Raw genomic sequence first — 20725 nt, 5'->3', positions numbered from 1 at the left:
CTGTTAATCAGAGAGGAGAATTTTTCCTGATTAAAAAAGAAATCAAATTATCTTTGTGATGTATTAGCAGACAAAAATATGGATATCATAGATATATGATATGCACAAAGAACTAGGAAGATAAATTATGAATATTATTGTGTGTACCAGCAAAAGAGAGTAAATTAAATGTGCTATAGCTACAAGTTGTTTTGGAAGTGGCTGACTTGTACTCACAGGTGGATTCCAATTTTCATGTCGATTCTCATGGTTAGCTTCAAGTTGAATTTTGACATTATTTAAATCAAATAACTACTTAAATACACTAATAGTTTAGATAAATTAACCATAGTGACAAAAAGGAGTTTAAATTTTTTTATATGGAACTATATAAAAATCTTACACTAACATTTATCAATGTATAGAAATTAAAGTTTTGAATGAAATCAATTTACAAAAAACTTACCCGGGTATCACAGAGAGACACACAAAGAAAGATGTTGGCAAAACAAGCCCATATACCATTGTTTATTGAACAAGATTATAAACTATGTTACATTTTTATTATGGAGGCTAAGGAGCAATAATAATAGTGAAAAATCATAACACAAATGATTATTAAAATGAGATATGTCTAAAATAAGTACAATAATTTTGTGTTTATTGAATGTATTTTATTGTTATAAACCGTTAGATTTTATTAAATGTAAATCAAAACTATTATAAAAAAAATATTAATAGACCATAATAAATATAGAATATACTAAGCATTACTAATATATAAATAAATAAATATCTTTTGATATACAATACTTTAAATGAGAAATATACTTTTTTTAAATAATAAATATAAAATATATAAATATGAAAAATATAAATTTTTTAATTATTAAGATCAACAATTATCATGCAATAAAAATTTTTATAATATTAAAAAAATCATATTAAAATAATATTTTTAATTACAATATAAAAATATAAAATAATTAAATTTATTTTATATTACTCGATAACCAATTTAAATGATTATATTAAAATTTTATTAAATAATTACTTCGTTAAAAATATTATTATATAATATAAATTTTTATTTGAATATTTATAAAAATGTAATTTATTTAAAAGTGTAGCTTCCGATAAGGTGTAAATATTATTATATATATTTAATAATAAATTACGTCAATAAATATTTTAAGAGTGTAGTTTTCGACAAAAAAAAATAGGAATGAGAATGTTGTAGAGAATTATTTTAAATATATTTATTAACGTAATTAGTTAATAAAAGTATTATTATATAATATAATATTTCCGACAAAAGGAAACAGAAATGAAAATTTATTAACTAACTACGTTAATAAATATTTTAAATAAATTATATTTTATAAATATTTTAATAAAAATTTATATTATATAATAATATTTTTAACAAAATAATTATTTAATAAAATTTTAATATAATAATCTAAATTATTTATCAAATAATATAAAATAAAATTTAATTATTTTATATTTTTATATTACAGTTAAAAATATTATTTTAATATAATTTTTTAATATTATAAAAAATTTTATTGCATGATAATTGTTGATCTTAATAAATAAAAAATATTTATATTTTTGTATTTATATATTTTATATTTATTATTTGAAATAAAAAAATTATATTTTTATTTAAAATATTATATGTTAAAAATATTTATTTATTTATGTATTAGTGATGTCTAATGTGTTCTATACTTATTAATTATTAGAGTAATTACCCAAATCAGTCCCCAAGGATTTTAAAATTGGATATTTTAGTTCCCAAGAAAAATTAATACACAGATCAATCCCAAGAGTTTTCCGGCAGACAAATCAGGCCTAGTTCATTTTTCGACAAAGTAATTACCCAGATCAGTCCTTAAAGATTTTAAAAATGGACATTTTAGTCCCCAACAAAAATTAATGTACAAGTCAATCCCCAATATTTCTCTTTGTTAGACATAACAGTCCTCCGTCCAAAAATAAAATAAAATAAAATAATTATTATTATTATTAATTGTACATAATACTGTACTATATTTTTTGCATTTTTGGACAAAAATAATGATAAATTTATTCATTAGATTCTTATATATATAAATTTATCATTATTTTTATCTTGAAAATACAAAAAATTATCTTGAAATTATAGGGTTATTATTATTAATGTATTAACTGAATTTCAATGTTTATTATTTATATATTTAAAAATTATTTATTTGGTTTCATAATAAATAATATTTTTAAATTTAAATAATTTATTAATTAATTTGTACTTATTTATTAAAAAAAATATTAATATAATTAAAAAAAATTAAAAAATATTGTTTAAAAAATAATATGGACAAATAAACCCCTAACCAATTTAAATTTAGAGACAATTATGTCCCTGTCCATTTTTTTAACATGACACGTTAGCAATTTCTATCGAGTTTTTGCCGTGAAATTGACCAAAGAACCGGGTTGGCAGACGGAGTACAGGATCAGAGACCGTAATAGAACGTATTTTTTTATTAAGGGTCGTCTTGTCATTTTGAAAAATGGACAAGTACCGGTTTGACATTTACTAGTAAAATAACATATATTGACTATATCTTGTGTTGATTAAAATTTTGTATTAGCAGTGCAATAAATAGTGATGAGGAACAAGCTGACAATATAGTAGGTAGCTTATTTTTCTATATAAGGTCCTATAAATCTGAATTCATTGTCTCATATCTCCCATCAGATGTTCTAGCTAGCTAGCTTTATTACATTATTGGTATTATCTGATTTCTTGCTTCATAGTAGTTGTTTCCTTCTTAAGACAATGGCACTGAGTGGTAAGCTTAGTATTGAAATTGTGATCCATGCACCTGCTGGAAAGTTCTTTAATCTTGTATCAAAATCTCTCCACCAAGTTCAAAATATTTGTGAAAGAGTGCATCACACCAAGCTGCATCAGGGTGAGGACTGGCACAGCATTGGCGGTTCGGTTAAACACTGGACTTATGTTATGGGTAATTAAGCTTAATTTTAAATGAATTAATTTGTAAATTAAAAGAAAGCATCTCGTCGAATTTTTATTTGTCATGATATCATTTTTTCAAAAACCTAAACTTATGGTAAAAGTCGCATAAATAATTATATTTTTAATACATCTTTTTTTATGTAAGAGTTATTTTTTGGGTTTACATAAATTTTTTTTATGATTTTTTCTTTTTTTTATTTATTTTAAGCTAAAATTCTTTCTATTAAAGTTCAATATGAATCAAATTTTAAATTTTTTTATTATAGAAGTTTTGATATTATATTATGATACCACTTTTTACAAAAATTAAATTTGAGAAGGAGATACATAAATAATTATATCTTTAATATTTTTTTAATTTGAGATTTTATTAAATTTAATTAGTTTCCCTCCATTTACAACAAAAAAAAAAAGGTTCGTTCTTACTATGAAATAATATTAGTGAGAATTATATGAATTTTGTTTAAAAATTCTATTATGAATGAGATTATTAGAAGAGAGCTATAAGTATTTTTTTATAGTTCCTAAAAATATAAACAAAAAATAGATTTTGTCTCCAAGACAAAAGACAAAATTTTAAGACAAACAAAAGGACTAGCATAATTTGTATGTAATTATGTTAACTAATTGACATAATTATTCTCAGGTTTCCTCAATTTTTTTCCTTTTTTTTTTATTTTTTTAAATTTGATTTTTGTCAAGCAACAGATGGTAAAGTAACTACATGCAAGGAGACAATTGAATCCATTGATGAGAAGAACAAGACAATCAAATTCAATCTCTTTGATGGAGACATAAATCAACAGTATAAGGTCTTGAAGGTCACCATTCAAGAGATTGATAACAGCAATGGAAGTGTTTCAGCTAAATGGACAGTTGAATATGAGAAAATTAATGATAATGTGGAAGCTCCTTATGGTTACATGGAATACTTTGACAAATGTACTAAAGAGATGGATGCTCATCTTCTCAAGGCATAATAATTACTAAAAAATTAGAAACATGTTATATGCATGGTTGGAATTTAATAAGGGGTAGGTTTTCGGGACTGTTTTGGAAGTGTTTATATAAATTAAATAATAAGTGTGAACTTCGGTGAACAATAGAATAAGGACGGAAGTATGTTTTTAAATTCCAACCTTGCATGTATGTATATATGTATGTATGTATGTATGTATGTATGTAAAGTCATCGTTAATGATTTCTTTTGTTGGGTTGTGTTTATGCCATGGATGTGTGGAAACTTGAAAAGTATCTGTGTATGTCTAATAAAAATTAGAGTAATGATTGGTAATCAATTTTTTTGGGCAACATACATAAGTTAAATTTTTAAAATTATTTTGTTTATTTTAAATTTAAATTTTAAATTAAAAATTATTAACTCTAAATTTTAAATTAAAAATTTAAACGTTGAATTAAATCGACTAATATTAACTAATTAAAAATTAATTTTCTAACTTTCTCATAAACATAATGAGTATATCGGAAAAAATATTTGAATGATCAAATTAGTATTTTTTAAATAAAAAAATATTTTTAAAATATTTAATTAAAATTAATTTTTTAACTTTTGCATAAACATAATGAGTAAATCGAAAAAATATCTGAATTATCAAATTATTGTTAAAAATATTGTTTAATAATAAAAATAATTTTAAAATATTTAATTAAAAATTAATTTTCTAACTTTCTCATAAACATAATGAGTAAATAAAAAAAAATCTGAATTATCAAATTATAATAATAAAAATATTTTTAAAATATTTTATTAAAAATTAATTTTCTAACTTTCTCATAAACATAATGAGTAAATAAAAAAATCTGAATTATCAAATTATTGATAAAAGTATTCTTTTAAATTTTTTAATAATAAAAATATTTTTAAAATATTTTAAAACAATAAAAATATCCAACTATTAAATATATATTCTTAAAAAATATTTTAAAAATTATATTTTTATGTATTTTATGCAAAAATATTAGAAAAACTAGATATTTTTACTTTAAAATTTAATGATTTTAGCTAAATGAATTTTGTAACAGCGCAAACCACCCGCTAGCACGATATTGTTCGCTTTGGCACACAAGGCCTCACGATTTTGCTTTTGACAATAGGGATGATAGCTGAAACCCCTCACACTCACTCGTTAAAACGCGTCATGCTAGGGAGATGTATCCACACTCTTATTCATTTCCCTCCTCAACCGATATGAGACCTTACAAATTTAGTTTGCAATTTTTGTCGTAAATGGACAAAAATATTTTTATGAAGTCACAAAAATCTAAAGATCGAATAATCAATCAATACATTTTTTTCAAAAAATTTTAACATTAATTTTAATACCAAATATTCTTTGATTTTTTTTATTTAAATTAAATAATTTTAATATTTGTTAAAATATATAATTGGTAGAGTATTTACTAATTTTAATATGTGTTACACATTTCAGATACTGTGATATAAAAATCATAAAAAATATAATCCGATAACTAATACATACTCAGGATAAGTAATAATGTTTGAAATTAAATAATTCGGTTACATTCGAAATACATACAAACCATATATTTGTTTATAAATAGACTACTCAGTACTCGTGATATGTGTATTTATATATCTAGATGTCTCATTACTTGGGATACGTCACATATGTTTATTCATAACTAGATAATTTAATATCTGAGATATGTGTATGCATGTATGTTTAGGTGTCTCAATACCTTAGATATATTGTCAAAATATAATATATAAATAACTGAAGATAATGATTAATAGGACTTAGGTTTGGTTTGAAAAAATTTTTACTTTTTAAAAGATATAGCACTTGCATTTGATAAAATCAAGTTAAAAATGGCTTTTAATAAGCATAAATACCATAATTATGTTTGGTAAAATAATTTTTAAAAATAAAAATCTATAATAAACATATCTATATATAACAAAGAATAATTACTTTTTTTTTAATTTTTTAAAATTTCATATAATATAAAAAATAAATATTTATCATATCATAATACCATCACGAAAAAACCATATCAACCAATAATAAAATTTGTATGTAATCTAATATTACTATTAGTACATCCATTATCCACCTATTTTTACATATGTATATATATATTGTTACTATATATTTGATTATATGTTGTTACCATAATTTTGACTAATATTTATTTAGTTAGTATACAAAAATTTTGTTTTCCTTTTGTCCATAAATATTTTTTACTATTCCACTATTATCCCTTTTTATTTTTTCTATAATTAGTCTTGAAACTTTTAAAAGATAAATATTATTAAAAGTAAAATTGATCTTTTAAAATGCAAAAAAAAAAATAATTTATAAGTTGTAATTGATTTTATATAATTTAAAGAAAAATCAGTTGTTAGATAAAAAAATTAATTTTCTAAATAAAAATAAATTTTTATGTGCAAAAACTAATTTTTTTCATGTAAAAACGGATTCTTTTTTAAAATTGATTTTTTATTTAAAATTAATTTGACTTATTAACTTAACCAAAATTTTTTATTAATCAAACTTAGATCTATTTTTTTATTAATCTTAACCATACGTATTCTTAGATATTAATAATAAATTTAAAAATAAAATAAATATATTTATAATTTTTATTTTAATATAAATACTATTATATCTTTTTTATTAAAATTTTTTGTCTCTTCAAATATGTTTTCAAATTTCGTCTATACTCGTACGTACTCTCATTCTATATTAAATTAGTTTGTACTTGATATATAAAATTTGGAATTATATGGTTATTTTAGTCATTTTATATAATATTTTAGTTTTATCTATGTGTATTCAAACATAATACTTGATATTACATTAGTGTCTTATACATCGTATCCAAACACAATACACAAACAATAATTTTTAGTGTCTCCATCCTATTGTTTCTGTCTTAGTATCATGTTCTGTCTGTCTTTAAAAACAAACATAACCTTAGTGATTAATCATTGTTAGATAATTTCATCGAGTAAAATAACATATATTGACTATTTTTTTGTGTTGATTAAAATTTTTTATTAGCAGCGTAATAAATTAATAGGGAGGAACAAACTGACAATATAGTAGCTTAGGTAGCTTATTTTTCTATATAAGATCCTACAAATCTGAATTCATTGTCCCATATCTTGCATCAGATGTTCTAGCTAGCTAGCTTTATTACATTATTAGTATTATCTGATTTCTTGCTTCATAATAGTTGTTTCCTTTCTTAAGACAATGGCACTGAGTGCTAAGCTTAATATTGAAGTTGTGATCCATGCACTTGCTGGAAAGTTCTTTAATCTTGTATCAAAATCTCTCCACAAAATTCAAAATATTTGTGAAAGAGTGCATCACACCAAGCTGCATCAGGGTGAGGACTGGCACAGCATTGGCGATTCGGTTAAACACTGGACTTATGTTATAGGTAATCAAGCTTAATTTTAAATGAATTAATTTGTAAATTAAAAATAAAACATTTCATCGGATTTTATTTGTCATAATATCATTTTTTTCAAAAATCTAAATTATAGCAAAAAGCGCATAAATAATTATATTTTTAATATGCCTTCTCATGTAAGATTTATTTTTTGGGTTTATATAAATTGTGTATAAATTTTTTTTGTTATTTATTTTAGGCTAAAATTCTTTTCATTAAAGTTCAACATGAATCAAATTTAAAACTTTTTTTACTATAGAAATTTTGATATTACGTTATAATATCACTTCTTCCAAAAATTTAATTTGAGAAGAAGATATATGAATGATTATATCTCTAACATTTTCTTTTCTTTGAGATTTTATTAAATTTAATTAGTTTCCCTCCATTTACAACAAAAAAAGGTTCTTACTACGAAATAATATTAGTGAGAATTATATGAATTGTTTAAAATTCCATAATGATCAAGATTATTAGAAGAGAACTATAAGTATATACATAATTTGACAAAATTCTTGTATTTTTTGTAGTTCCTAAAAATATAAACAAAAAATAGATTTTGTTTCCAAGACAAAAGATAAAATTTTAAGACAACCAAAAAGACAAGCATAATTTGTATGTAATTATGCTAACTATCGACATACTTATAAATAAGATTTATAATTTAAAAAATTAAAGACTCAATTAAAAAGATACGAAAAAGATGACGTTAAAATATTCTAACTACTCTCACTACTAGAAAACTAGTTATTACAACTGATATTTTCGACGGATTTTATTCCACGGAAATACAGAGGGAATTTCAGAGGGATTTTTTGTCGAAAAACAAAAAAAATGGATTAGCATAAATTACAAACGGAAAAGAGAATTCGTCGATAATTTCGTCGAAAAAATTAATTTTTTTTCGTGAAAAATGGTTACAGACAAAAAATTCATCTGTAATTAAATGAATAAAATGCTACATTTTATTAAATTATTACAGACGGAAAATCCGTCTATAATTTAAAATTTTCCGTCAGAAAATATTAAAATAAGAGTTGTAACTGAAAAGCTCCTCGTTTCAATCACGGTACTTCTCCAAATCTCTACACTTACCCTTCCAAATCCTCCATCAGCAGCGCATCTCAGCTTTCCAATTTCATGCAATTAATTCCTCTTTTTCCAATGGATCTTCTTCGTCACGCTCTCTTCCGTTTCTCCTCCTCCTCCACCGCCGCTCTGCTGCCATTGTTCGGTTGTTCCTCTGAGTTTTTGGCGTCTTCCGCTGCTGCCGCGACCGCTCGCGTCGGACGATCTCTCTCTATCATCCCTTGCGTCGCACGAGCCTCCTCCCTGTGATTCTGTTGCTTAGGGTTCAATTTTTCTGTGCCAATTTTAGATTTATCAATTTTTCTTCGCAGTTTCTATCTTCTTGTTGTTGTTGATGCTGATTGAGCTTCTTGTTCCTGTTACAGTTTCTATCACATACTGGTATCTCGAAACAGATGTTAATTTTGCCCTTTTCATTCTCTTTCTTCTGTTTAAATGTTTCTAATTTCTAGCTTAGGAATTCGATCACCTGTTCTGAGCTTGTTCCACGATTCTACTCTATTTGTGATTTTTTTTGTGTGGATAAATGCATTGCTTTCAATCCTTCATCTTGGTTAATTATTTTGGAACCCTAGAATTGCATATTCTTAATTAATAAGTGTTCTAGCAATACAGTAAAATTCTTTGAACTCTTATAGATATAGAATGGAATTGAACTTCTAGATTATGGCTTCTCTTAATCACTTATTGCAGCAGATAAATTTATCTATGTAGAAATTATAGTATTAGGATTATTTATTGTAGTATTATTCTCTCTTCTGTGATTTGGAAGTTGTAGAAGTAGTTGGGTGATATGTTAAGATAGAATATTGAAAGGTTCTTTTTTTTTCTCCTTCTGTTTTATGACCTTCTTTTCAGATTAAATATTAATGAAAATAAAATTAGCTTTGTCTATGACCTACTTGGCTGAGGAGTAAGGAGCAGATATTCCGATATGATATCAAGTTTGGTGGAAAAGTCCAAACAGCTTTTCATGAAAGATATCAGGTTAGTGCACTAATTGATTCTATGGATTTGTTAAATAGGAATTGGTTACTAACCTGGTTATTTTGGTGGCAGGATGCTGCCCAAGTATAATGTCACTGCCACGTTAAGGTTGGTTTCAAATTAATTTCTGTTTAAAAAATGATAAATCTAAAGCATCAAGCAGAAATTGGAAGCTAATAATTACTAGTAGAGAGTACACTCGAAGAGACATAATGTGAAGTTCTGGGCTTATTATTATTTAGAGCATAATGTGACATTAGTTTATTTGAAATTGCATGATGCATGGTTTAGAGTTTCTTCATGTGAAACCTGGAAAAGGAGCAGCATTTGTGAGAACCAAGCTCAAGAACTATGTTACAGGGAATACAGTTGAGAAGACTTTTAGAGCTGGAAGCTCGGTAATCTATTCTAAACTGCAGTTTTAGGGCTCATGCTTGGAGTTGTTATGTTCATAATTGTCACTTGAATAGGAAAAGGAAATGTTCTGGAGTTTTAGTAGCTATTATCCTCTATTAATAATATTACATAACACAACTCTCCTCTATTATCCGAGTTCTGGAGAAGCTATGCAAAGCACATCAGTGAAAAAATTGCTAATCCGAGTTACTTGAACAGGGGAACCAAACTCCACTCTTGATGAGGCAGAAACAGCGCTACCAGTATTTATTTGTTCTTCCAAATTCGGGAGCTTGTCTTGTTCATTGCCCATGAATGTTTGGCTTCTACTGTAATGATATCAATCAATAGTTCACAATAGGATAAGAGAAACTAATATACTGAAATGTCAAATGTGTTTCTTTTGATCTTGTTTGTGTACCTAGATAATTCAAATATTTATATTTATTTATTTTATTATCATAAAAGCTTTTCAGTCCTTAATTATATATGCTTTTTTTTGTGTTGTAATTATTTAGGCTTTATTGGTTGGAGTTATGTCTTATGTTCTTGTGAATTATATATTTCTAAAACATAAGGGCCACATACACACGGACAAGGAGTTCCAACTTCACCTGCTGTAAGCTATGATGTTTTCTGAGATTAGTTCCTAATTTAGGCATAGTAAACATATCTTTGTTCTGTTATAGATAATTTATATGCAATCATCTTGTTTCCTTTTTTCCTGATCTGTTTTTCTGTTTCAGGCTCTAGAACCTGCTACTCTTATTCCTCTTCAGCTTTTAAAGTCAACTGGAACCAAATGCATAATGGTAAGTGTACTTAAAAAGGTTTTTGAACTTCTGCTATAAGGTAAGAGGTTATACTGACATTTGCAAATTATCTAAGGTTGGCGACCCAAAGCAACTTCCCGCAACTGTCCTCTCAAATGTTGCGAGTAAATATCTTTACGAGTGCAGCATGTTTGAACGTTTACAAAGGGCAAGGCATCCTGTTATCATGCTTACTGAGTAGGTACATAGTTTGCTACTGGATCTGATCTGAAGTCTCATTGTATGACATATATTTTGGTGGAGCAATCATTGCATGCTTGAGGTTCCTTGGGTATTGGGGTTAGACTGTTAGCAACTTAGCATATGGTCTAAAAGAATTTCTTTTTGTTTTTAATGTTTAGGGTTTATCCGTTTAGTTTGCCTTGTTTGACTGAATAATCAATTCAGCACAATTCTTATTTACTGTTGAGAAGGATTGAGTAGAGATATAAAAAAGATTGAGTAGAATATGTGTGGTGCATTGCTATATTATGAAATTGATGCTGATTATTTCTACACTGACTGTAAAAGTGGAATCCATCCCATATGGAATATGCATTTTGTCTATTTGGTGAATCTTGGAGTGTACTGAATATGGATTTTCAATTGTTTCTTTTGATTAGTTGCAAAAGCTTTGAAGAAAGTAAAGGTTGTTTTTCTTTTGGTGAATCTTGGAGTGTATCTATTCAAGCTGAAGGCTTGCCATGGTGCAGATTTCCTTTCCTGGTACCGATGAGAGATCTTGTATGGTTTTCTCTTCATGGGAAGCCCAAATTTTCCAATATTCTTCAGTTAATGATAGGGTCTATGTTCTCACTCTGGGCATCTTTATTGAGGAACAAAAAGGCAAAGTTTTTTTGTGAGAAAAACAGTGATGAAGAAGAAGAAGCAGCAGCAGAAAGAGCAAGTGAAGTGAATTTTGCAGATGAGATAAGTGGAATTAACACAGGACCTCCTTCACCAACTTCATCTATTAATTATTAGAGCAGCAAAAATTGTTCAAATAAGTTAAGAAATTGAATAGGAGTTGCTTGCAATATAGGTATTTTAATTTACTAGTATGAGAAAAATCAATTAGAGCCTTTGGATACTCATTAACAACTTTTAATTTACTCAATAGACTTTATTATGTTTGTTACTTATTATTATAGTTGATGTATCAATACACTTTGTTTATATTTTGAATTATATTGACTTGCTTGTTTATAGTACTTTTTTTTAGTTTGATAATACGATGAATTTGTTTATTTTTTGAAATATTATAAATATTTGAATACAAATTAGATAAAAATTTGTATTAAATTTATATTTATTTTGTATGAAAACAAGTTTATTTTGTAATTGGAAAAATAAAAAAATTCTATTTTAACCTTACTGACAGATTTACAAATGGATTTTTTGTCTGTAATCATGATTTTCCAAAGTTTAAATTACAAACGGAAAATCCGTCTGAAAATATGTCCGTAATTACAGACGAAAAATCCGTCGAAAAATTTGCCTGTAATTACAGACAAAAAATCCGTCGAAAAATTTGCCTGTAATTACAGACGAAAAATTTGTCTGTAATTACAGACGAAAAATTTGTCTGTAAGTTTGTCGCCTTATGGAAATGGAGGGAGAATTTACAGAGGGAAAATCCGTCGGTAACTAGTAAAAATCCGTCGGTAATTTTTCGACAAAAAAAAATCTGTCGGTAAATAATTTCCGTCGGGACTTTTACAGAGGGACAAAATCCGTCGATAACAAAAAATTCGTCGGTAATAAAGACTAAATCTGTCTGTAAATCTGTCTGTATTTATCCATTTTCTAGTTGTGTCTTTAAAATAAAAATATTCAAAATTCAATTAAAAATGATTTAAAATTTAAACTCAATAAAAATTTATATTCAATGTGTTTTGTATTAAATATATTTAATAACCTATTATATCATATTAGTTGAAATTAGCTTTTATAATGTTAATTTTTTAATAATACTTTATTAAAAAAATTATTTTTTTAAATTTTTTTAAAAACTAATTAATATTATATATATTTTGTTACACTACGTCATGTTATAAAAAAATTATTTATTTCTAATGCTTATAGTAAAAATAAAAACAAAATTTAAATTAGTAAATTTTAATTTATAATATAATTATTTTATATATTATACGAATATAAATTAATTATTTTTTTATTTGTAAAAATTTTAAGAGCTTATTTTAATCTATTACCTTTTTGGTTTTAGTCCAAATTAAATGTTTTTTTATTATTTTTGGAAAAAAATCTTTTAAAAAATTTAATAATATATGATGAAAAACACCGAATAAATTATACAAAAATCAATTAAAATATAATATAAAAACGTCTTTAACAAAAGATAAAATAAGCGTATTTATGTGAATGGTCACCATAAAATAATATCACATTCCGTTGTCGTGGGGCTAGGGCACGAATCTTAATCATAGTGTTACCACCTTGTTTGTTTGGCACGCACTTGGTCTAGCCACCATACATTATTATTGTTATTATTATTATTAAAAAATCTAATAATTTTATCGCAATAAATATATTAAAAATTTAAATTTTATTTACTAGTAAAATATTTAAAATTAGACTTTTTTTTTGTTTTTTCAGTACACAACTAGAAAATGGATTAATACAGACAGATTTACAGACGAATTTAGTCTTTATTACGAACGGATTTTTGGTTATCACCGCCAACTTCACTTCTCTATATTAAATGTACACATGACAAATTTTGCTTCACTCATAAAGGTACCTCTAGAACAATCTATGCCAAAGAATCAAAACAAAAAAAAAACAGAGAACAACAAAAATAAACAGAGATCAAAACAACTTAATTGGTATCTCTCTCCTTTCCATTCCCAATTTCAATTGGTACTGCATAAGCCAAAATAATTGAAACATTTAAAGGGTTCTTAACAGAATGCAGAATGAAAAAGAACATTTGAAAGAACTCACATGGGCTAGGCAAAGTCAAACCAGCAGAAAGCCTAGGCACAACAATAGCAGGATGATTCTACACATGTGCCAGAAAATCCTCAGATGGTTCAGAAAATACAATTTCATCGTAAGATTCAACTAGGAACATCTAAATAACTAATATTCAACCAGTCACCATGATAACATAAAAGCACCAAAAGGCAACAATTAAAACTCACAGGTGGTAGGAGCTGCTCATTTAATCACCTCCATTGGTGATTGGATATGGTACAAGTCTCATGCCTTTACACCCATGTCATATTAACAAGGTCTTGCATTGCAGGTGCATTTTCATTCCATGAACACATTTTTAATAAGGATCGTTAGCCTCAAACTAGTTGTGCTTGTACCTGAAAAAGAATTTGAATGAGATATTGAAAGCAAGTATAAATCAGGATGCAAAAAAACTACCAACGTTAGAAAGAAGTTAATACTTTATGTCGCTTATCTCATCCCTCTCTCAATACAACATACAAATAAGAGTCTTTTTATCGGTATATTGATACCGAAATTAAAGTCTGAGATAAGAAGGGAGTCTTTTTATTGGTATATTGAATAGACAAACATGGCTCTTTCATTTGACAAAATGCAATCAATTGAAAAAGAAAATACCGAAGGGAGTGCCAATCTAATATTTTAAAACTTCAAATCTATAAAAAAAAATTCTCTCCCATTTTAACAAAAGAAGCAACATTAAGACACAAACTTATGAATACAGCATGGAGATACAGTTAGCTCATTGTACAGTAACAGAGCAAGAGAAGAGTTACAGAAAAATTTAATGATTCAAACCAAATCTTTTTTTTTTTCAAAAAAAAAGGTTTAATACATTCCTATAGAATATTAGACTTTAATTATGATAGAATAAGATATATGACTGAATATGTTTAGTGTACTATCACGATTTCGCTTGAAAATGTAGAAGTGTACTTATTCCTATTGCAGTATATATATATAGTGCTCAATGCTAAAAGGCTTCTATCCTAAAGCAAGTATTGAAGCTAAGTTCTAAGCAATGTGTCTCATAGATATAGTTTCTCTGAGATTATATTCTTCCAATGAATTCAGTATATGACAATAGTAAATCCTACACCTCAAATTGCCTAGATGGTTTTGCTACCCTGATAAAGCAGAAATTAATAGATATAAACTTAGATGTATCAGTTTGGTAAAAAAGAACATACCAATCCAATTCCTATACCATAAACAAATCTCCCTATCACCAATATAGGAAGATTTGGAGCTAGTGCTCCGACAAGATATAACAATGCCGCTGAAACCAACTCCCTTCTTCTACCTAAAATTGAAGTTTGTCATAAACTTCCCCAGGAAAGGGGATATATAAAATGATAACCAGTTAGAGGGATAATTACCTAAGTAGTCAGCAACATTGAAGGCCAAAACAGAACCAATTAAGGCACCATATAATGATCCACTAGTCTGCAAAAGACATCAAAATCAAATACCTAATGTTATGTTCAAGATAAATAATAATAAAAATGTACCAAAAACAAGGATCAAATTATAATTATAATAGAAACAAATTGTAGCCGTAACCTAAGAAACAAGTTAAAGAGTTAGACTAAACAAGCAATAATAGATACTATCTTTAATTTCTTCTATAAAATGACAAATTACACCAACAGTTGATAGCTTGATTTAGTTGCAATTTAATTTCTACCAGAAATAATGTATACATATAACAAAATTAGATCAAGCTAGCCATATACATTTTAGGCCCTAGTTAAGCTAATGATTGGTTTCAATTAGCTTTATGGTTTCAGAAAAGTTCATCAACTCATTGCACATGCAATCAATATTCCTTTTAACCACCCTACTAATTTGGATTGCTAGCAAAAACAACAACTAGTATTGGCAACGTAAGTGACTTGTAGCCATGTGTTAGAATTTGAAAAGAAGTAAATAAATAGGTAATCTTGTCTTTATCTGCATCAAAATTGACTAAGTTCTTTGAAGCACGGTGGCATCCATCAAAATTGATTTGTTCATGCTGTTCAAAGACTTGGAGGACAAGAGAGTAAGTTACTTTATTCATTAACATAGATCTATTTTCTTTTCCAATTTTATTTAATCTTGCTCGGGTAATGATTAATTAAATCCATAGTTTAGTTAATTTGTATGTTATTATTACATATATTTGTTTCACTAGTATTTATAGAAAAGCATATTAGACAGTAAGGTAAGAAAACAAAAATGTCGAAGGACTGAAAATAGTCACGAAGCTAAGCACATAGAACTAAATAACAGATGCAGTTATATAGCACAAAGAATTTCTTTGAAGCATACTTACATGGATTATAAGAACAGGACAATTAACTAGTGAAATTTTGTTGATATTCTGCAGAACACAACTCAAAGAGCTCAAATTAGATCAAGGAGTATGAATGAGAAAATGATTAGAAATAGAAAAATATATACTACCTTATATATGTCGAACCAGTATGTGTGCTTGACCGGATACATGACCCTTAAGCCAGAAAGTATGGGACTATGCAGAACAACGGCTCTTAATTGAGGCAACTTAGCTGCAAACTCTGACAAGCTTTATTTTCAATGTATGTTTCAAATTATTCAGTATCACTAGAAAGAGTTTTATCCAACTAATATCATTAACTAAAGTTTGTCTGGACAATTCATAGAAATAAAAAATAAAAAGAGAATATTAATAGTTAAAAGAAGCAGAGATGAATGAAAGAGTTAGAAGTACCTTCCAACATCACCAGGCTTGACCAAACCAGAATTAACCCTAAGACATGGAACAGAAGCAGCAGTCTTGATCAAAAGTCTTAATCTTTACTTTATTTATAATTGGAACACATTAAAAAGGGAAAAATAATAATCCAATATTTTAGAGAAATCTAGTGCAAGGTTGTCCTAACTTACAGGGAGGATCCCAATAGTATGATGTATAAATAAATGATAAGAGAAATATCTGAGAAATTCAAATTATAACCATATTCTCATGTTACTGTCTTGACTGAAAAAGATTCTGAAAGAACAGTTGTAAAACTGTCATGACATAAACATATTTAACTACCTGGGTTCTTGAAGGAACTAAATAATCCCGGGCACCTTCTGGCGTGGATTTAGATAGTATTGGAGTTTCAATCTACCTTATGACTAGAAAAGGGTAAAGATCAACACTGGGATACCAACCGCCAAGTATCAGCAACCGAAGTAAAGTATCAAGGGAAGGTGGAAACATGATAAATCATTAAAGAGAGAAAATAGCCGAAATGATGAACTAACAATCAGAGAACAGTACCTCAACAAAACCATGGATGTCTTCTAGATATCTCCGAATGAGTTTAACAACTTTATGTCACAGCAATATGTTGAAACTCATTTGTTGCCGCCGTAGATCAAGGCATCGATACCTTCCAACAAGTAATCATAAACAATAGATCTCCAACAAGTAATCAGAAAAATACAAAATACGAACGAATATAAAAGTTAGGGTTTGCGATCTACCAGCTGCGCGAAGGGAATCTGACAAAGAAAGCGCTGATCTGGAATGAAAAGAAGCTCAGAATCCGACGGCGACAGATCTTTTACGGTGGCGGTGGAGGCTGTGTCTGTGTAGGGGCTGCGGTGGCTGCGCCGCTTAGGGGCTGCGAGGCTGTGGGGGTTGCGGGGAGCTGCGAGGGCTGATGCGGGGGCTGCGTGGCTGCAGTGGCGGCAGAGACTGCGGTGGCTGTGGGCGGCGGGGTGCAGGGCGAAGAGTTGGAGGGATGAGCCTTCTACGACGTTCGACAACTAGGTGTGAATGGAGTGTGAATGGAGCGTGATAAAACTAGGGTTTTCAATATTTTCGACAGATTTCATTTAAATTACAGACGAATTTTCTGTCTGTAATAATTTAATAAAATGCGCGTTTTGTCTACTTAATTACAGACGGAAAATCCGTCTGTAATCATTCATTCATTCTTTTTCCGTCTGTAATCATTCATTCATTCTACGGAAACGACGAATTCTCTTTTTCGTCTGTAATTTATGCTAATCCATTTTTTTTGTTTTCCGACAAAAAATTCCTCTAAAATTCTCTCTGTATTTCCGTGGGATAAAATCCGTCGGAAATATCCGTCTGTAATAACTAGTTTTCTAGTAGTGCGTAGGTTATTATCAAATATATCAGAATTAAAGAATAATTACCATAATCAATATAAAAAATTATACTGTTAAAATATTTATAAATGATCAAAAAATTAATTTTCATATCAGCCTTAATTAGATAAAAAATAACTTATTAAAAAAATCTCATAAAAATAAAATTTTAAATTTTTTTAAATAAATTAAAAGCTTCATATCCGACAATAAATAATCCAATAATGGACCATAAGTTTTTATGCATGTGATTATTCAATCGTTGCCGATTTTTGAGAGGAGACATTACGGGAGTTAATCACGTTGAAAGTGTATTAATTGTGGGGCAGCTGAATTTCCGTTTTTCAAAGTCCTTTCATTTTAGACAAGTGAAATTAATGATATTAAATTATTGGTTAGTGATTAAATGTTGATATGGGTTGTATTTGGGCCAATTAGAAAAGTTTTAGGTGGTGGACTAAAATGGGAGGGATGCGTTTTTTAGAGTGTATTCTTTTTCGTAAATATGTAGACTTTGGTGATTATTTATTTAGAATAAAAAAAAAGGAGATAATCAAAAAATAAAATTTATTTTAGTTAGATAAATAATCTTTTATTGTACAAAATATAATAGGAGCAAAAATATAAAGAATAAAAAAATGAACATCAGAATTTTAAATTTAAAAAATAATTAAAAAAAGTAAATAATAAATTTAATTATTTTTTTAATTCTATAAAATTGATAATTGTTATTTTTTTATGTCATTAATATGTATTTATTTTTTATCATTAATTTTTTATTCTTATTTTACTCACATTTTATTTCTTGTGAATGCTTATCTTTTTTTAATATTACACACATAAAAGTTGATGCAATTTATATTAAGTAAAATAAGAATATTTTGCTTTTATAACTTACTGTGAATATATTTAAGAAAATGCGCGAAACTTGTATTTAATTTATCATATTATAAACATGTTATAATATTTATATTATCTATTATATACAACCATTGATGTGAGAATTGTTCACACGGTCAATGATTGTCAAATTAAAAAAATATTAATATTAATATTTATGTAATTCGTACATAGATTTATTATGACATAAATAATTTTTATAGTGATATAATTTGATTCTATATTTACATTAAATAGATAAATTTAAATTTAAAAATTTAAAAATATAGCTTCTTAATTAATAAATATTTTGAGCCTAATTATATTAAAATAATTAATATTATTCTTTTTTTTCCTAACTATACTATTTTTTTTGGGTATTGCTCCTAACTGTACTATTACTACGGCAGTTATGCTATACATACAAGCCTTTTTAGCTTATAAGTAATACAAGTTGGACAAAAGTCTAACAAAAAATACGCTCACCCATAAGAGCGTGTTAACACGCACGATAGTTAATAGTTCCATTATAAAAAATGCTTCTTTTTCTTCTTCGATCAAAACCACAAATATCAAGATTCAAACCACGTTCGAAAACTCTGAAAAAACCGTCAATAAGAAAATTTCAAAATCTCCATAAAAAAACACCAAAAGATTATTCAATGTACTGTTTCATTAATCTTCGAAGTTTTTCACTTTTCTCTTTCTCATTTTGAACGCAAAACACTATATCGTCATATTTCGATTTATTAAGTAGATTCATTATGTGTTATTGGTTCAAAATAGATATTACTGTTATCGTAAAACTGTTCAAGTCGGTGATAACTATTTTACGTACTCTTTCGTGAATGGTTTAACTTATTTTTTCATCTATTTTTATGAATGTTTGCATGTTAGGAAGTGAGTTTGTATACATATAAACTTTCGACTGTATTTCGAGTGAACTCATATTTGGGTGTATATGACTGGTATTTGGGTGTATATCAATCGAATTCGAGTGTGATTGGTGTTGTTGTGCTTGCGCTTGTAGTATCATTATATGCATGTGGTTGACTTAAATATCATTTTGAACTCATATAATACAGTTGTATGTGACTGGTATTTGAGTATATCACATGTATTCAAGTGTAACTGGTACTGTTGTGCTTGTACTTACGTTTGTAGTATTATTGTATGCATGTTTGGTTGACTTGTATATGATTTTGAACTCATAATTTCGTGTAATCCAAAAAATAAGAAATATGTATTTGACTGGTACTTGGATGTATATCAATCGAATTTGAGTGTAACTTGTGATGTTTTTATCTATTAACAATATTTTTTATTCCTTACAGTAAAAATGGCAAGCAAGAACCCAACTGAAAAAAAAATATAATGTAAGCACATATATCTTAGAGCCATTCGAGAAAGCGAAGCAATAAGATTGTCCAAGCCATTTGCAACATTATTGAGTCCATATTGTCAAATAGATTCAGATGATATTGACAGTAATTAGTTTGAATGTTGTGTAATTTGTAAATAGTTTGAACACTTTTTATATAGTTTGTGAATATTTAATCCAATTTTATTATAAATGTTGTTTGCATAAATAAACTTCTATGAAGCTGTCTCTGTTGTATTCAAAAGCTGTCAATTACAGGTTCAAAAAATCAAGAAAAACAAGACAGAATGTACTAATACGACGAATTACTTTTATAATACACCAAAAAATAATTGAAATACACCCAAATTGCATGCTTACATATTTCCATGAAAAATATAACTAGGAGTTATGGGAATTCAGAAATTTGAATTGTTACCCTCCGTAGAAATTGAATTGTATATGTACTGTAAATTTAAAACAAATCTCTTCAAGACACTAATTTCCAACACAAGTAGCATATATATATATATAAAATGTAAAAATAAGAGCATGCAGAATACACCTAAAAATATTCATCGGTACACCCAAATAGTGTCACTCTACACCCCAAAATCTGTCCTCTGCTACTGAATCTCT

The 20725-nt window shown here is 27.1% G+C and overlaps 2 protein-coding genes across 14 annotated transcripts; both read left to right on the top strand.

Annotated features, from left to right (window-relative positions):
- The first annotated feature begins 2727 nt into the window (after positions 1-2727).
- LOC130946415 (MLP-like protein 34) lies at positions 2728-4279 on the top strand. The gene is made up of 2 exons (XM_057875154.1): positions 2728-2999; positions 3719-4279. The coding sequence occupies exons 1-2, from the start codon at positions 2810-2812 to the stop codon at positions 3988-3990; spliced, it is 462 nt and encodes a 153-aa protein (XP_057731137.1). The 5' UTR covers positions 2728-2809; the 3' UTR covers positions 3991-4279.
- A 4223-nt stretch (positions 4280-8502) lies between these two features.
- LOC130944225 (uncharacterized) lies at positions 8503-11933 on the top strand. 13 transcript variants are annotated; one of them, XR_009072000.1, is made up of 7 exons: positions 8503-9529; positions 9602-9637; positions 9821-9927; positions 10444-10544; positions 10672-10737; positions 10814-10939; positions 11361-11933. XR_009072000.1 is itself a non-coding variant. In XM_057872438.1 (6 exons), exons 3-6 carry the CDS (start codon positions 9805-9807, stop codon positions 11719-11721), a joined length of 672 nt encoding a protein of 223 aa, XP_057728421.1. In that variant the 5' UTR covers positions 8503-8805; positions 9401-9529; positions 9602-9804; the 3' UTR covers positions 11722-11933. The 13 variants fall into 13 exon arrangements, 2 of the variants coding, with proteins under 2 accessions (XP_057728421.1, XP_057728420.1); XR_009071993.1 differs by having other exon boundaries at positions 8503-8805; positions 9401-9529; positions 9821-10737; XR_009072002.1 differs by lacking the exon at positions 9821-9927.
- Positions 11934-20725: the final 8792 nt, after the last annotated feature.

This window comes from Arachis stenosperma, chromosome 8, assembly GCF_014773155.1.
Source record: "Arachis stenosperma cultivar V10309 chromosome 8, arast.V10309.gnm1.PFL2, whole genome shotgun sequence".
NCBI classification, from domain to species: Eukaryota; Viridiplantae; Streptophyta; class Magnoliopsida; order Fabales; family Fabaceae; genus Arachis; species Arachis stenosperma.
This window is presented reverse-complemented; position numbering and strand designations above follow the sequence as displayed.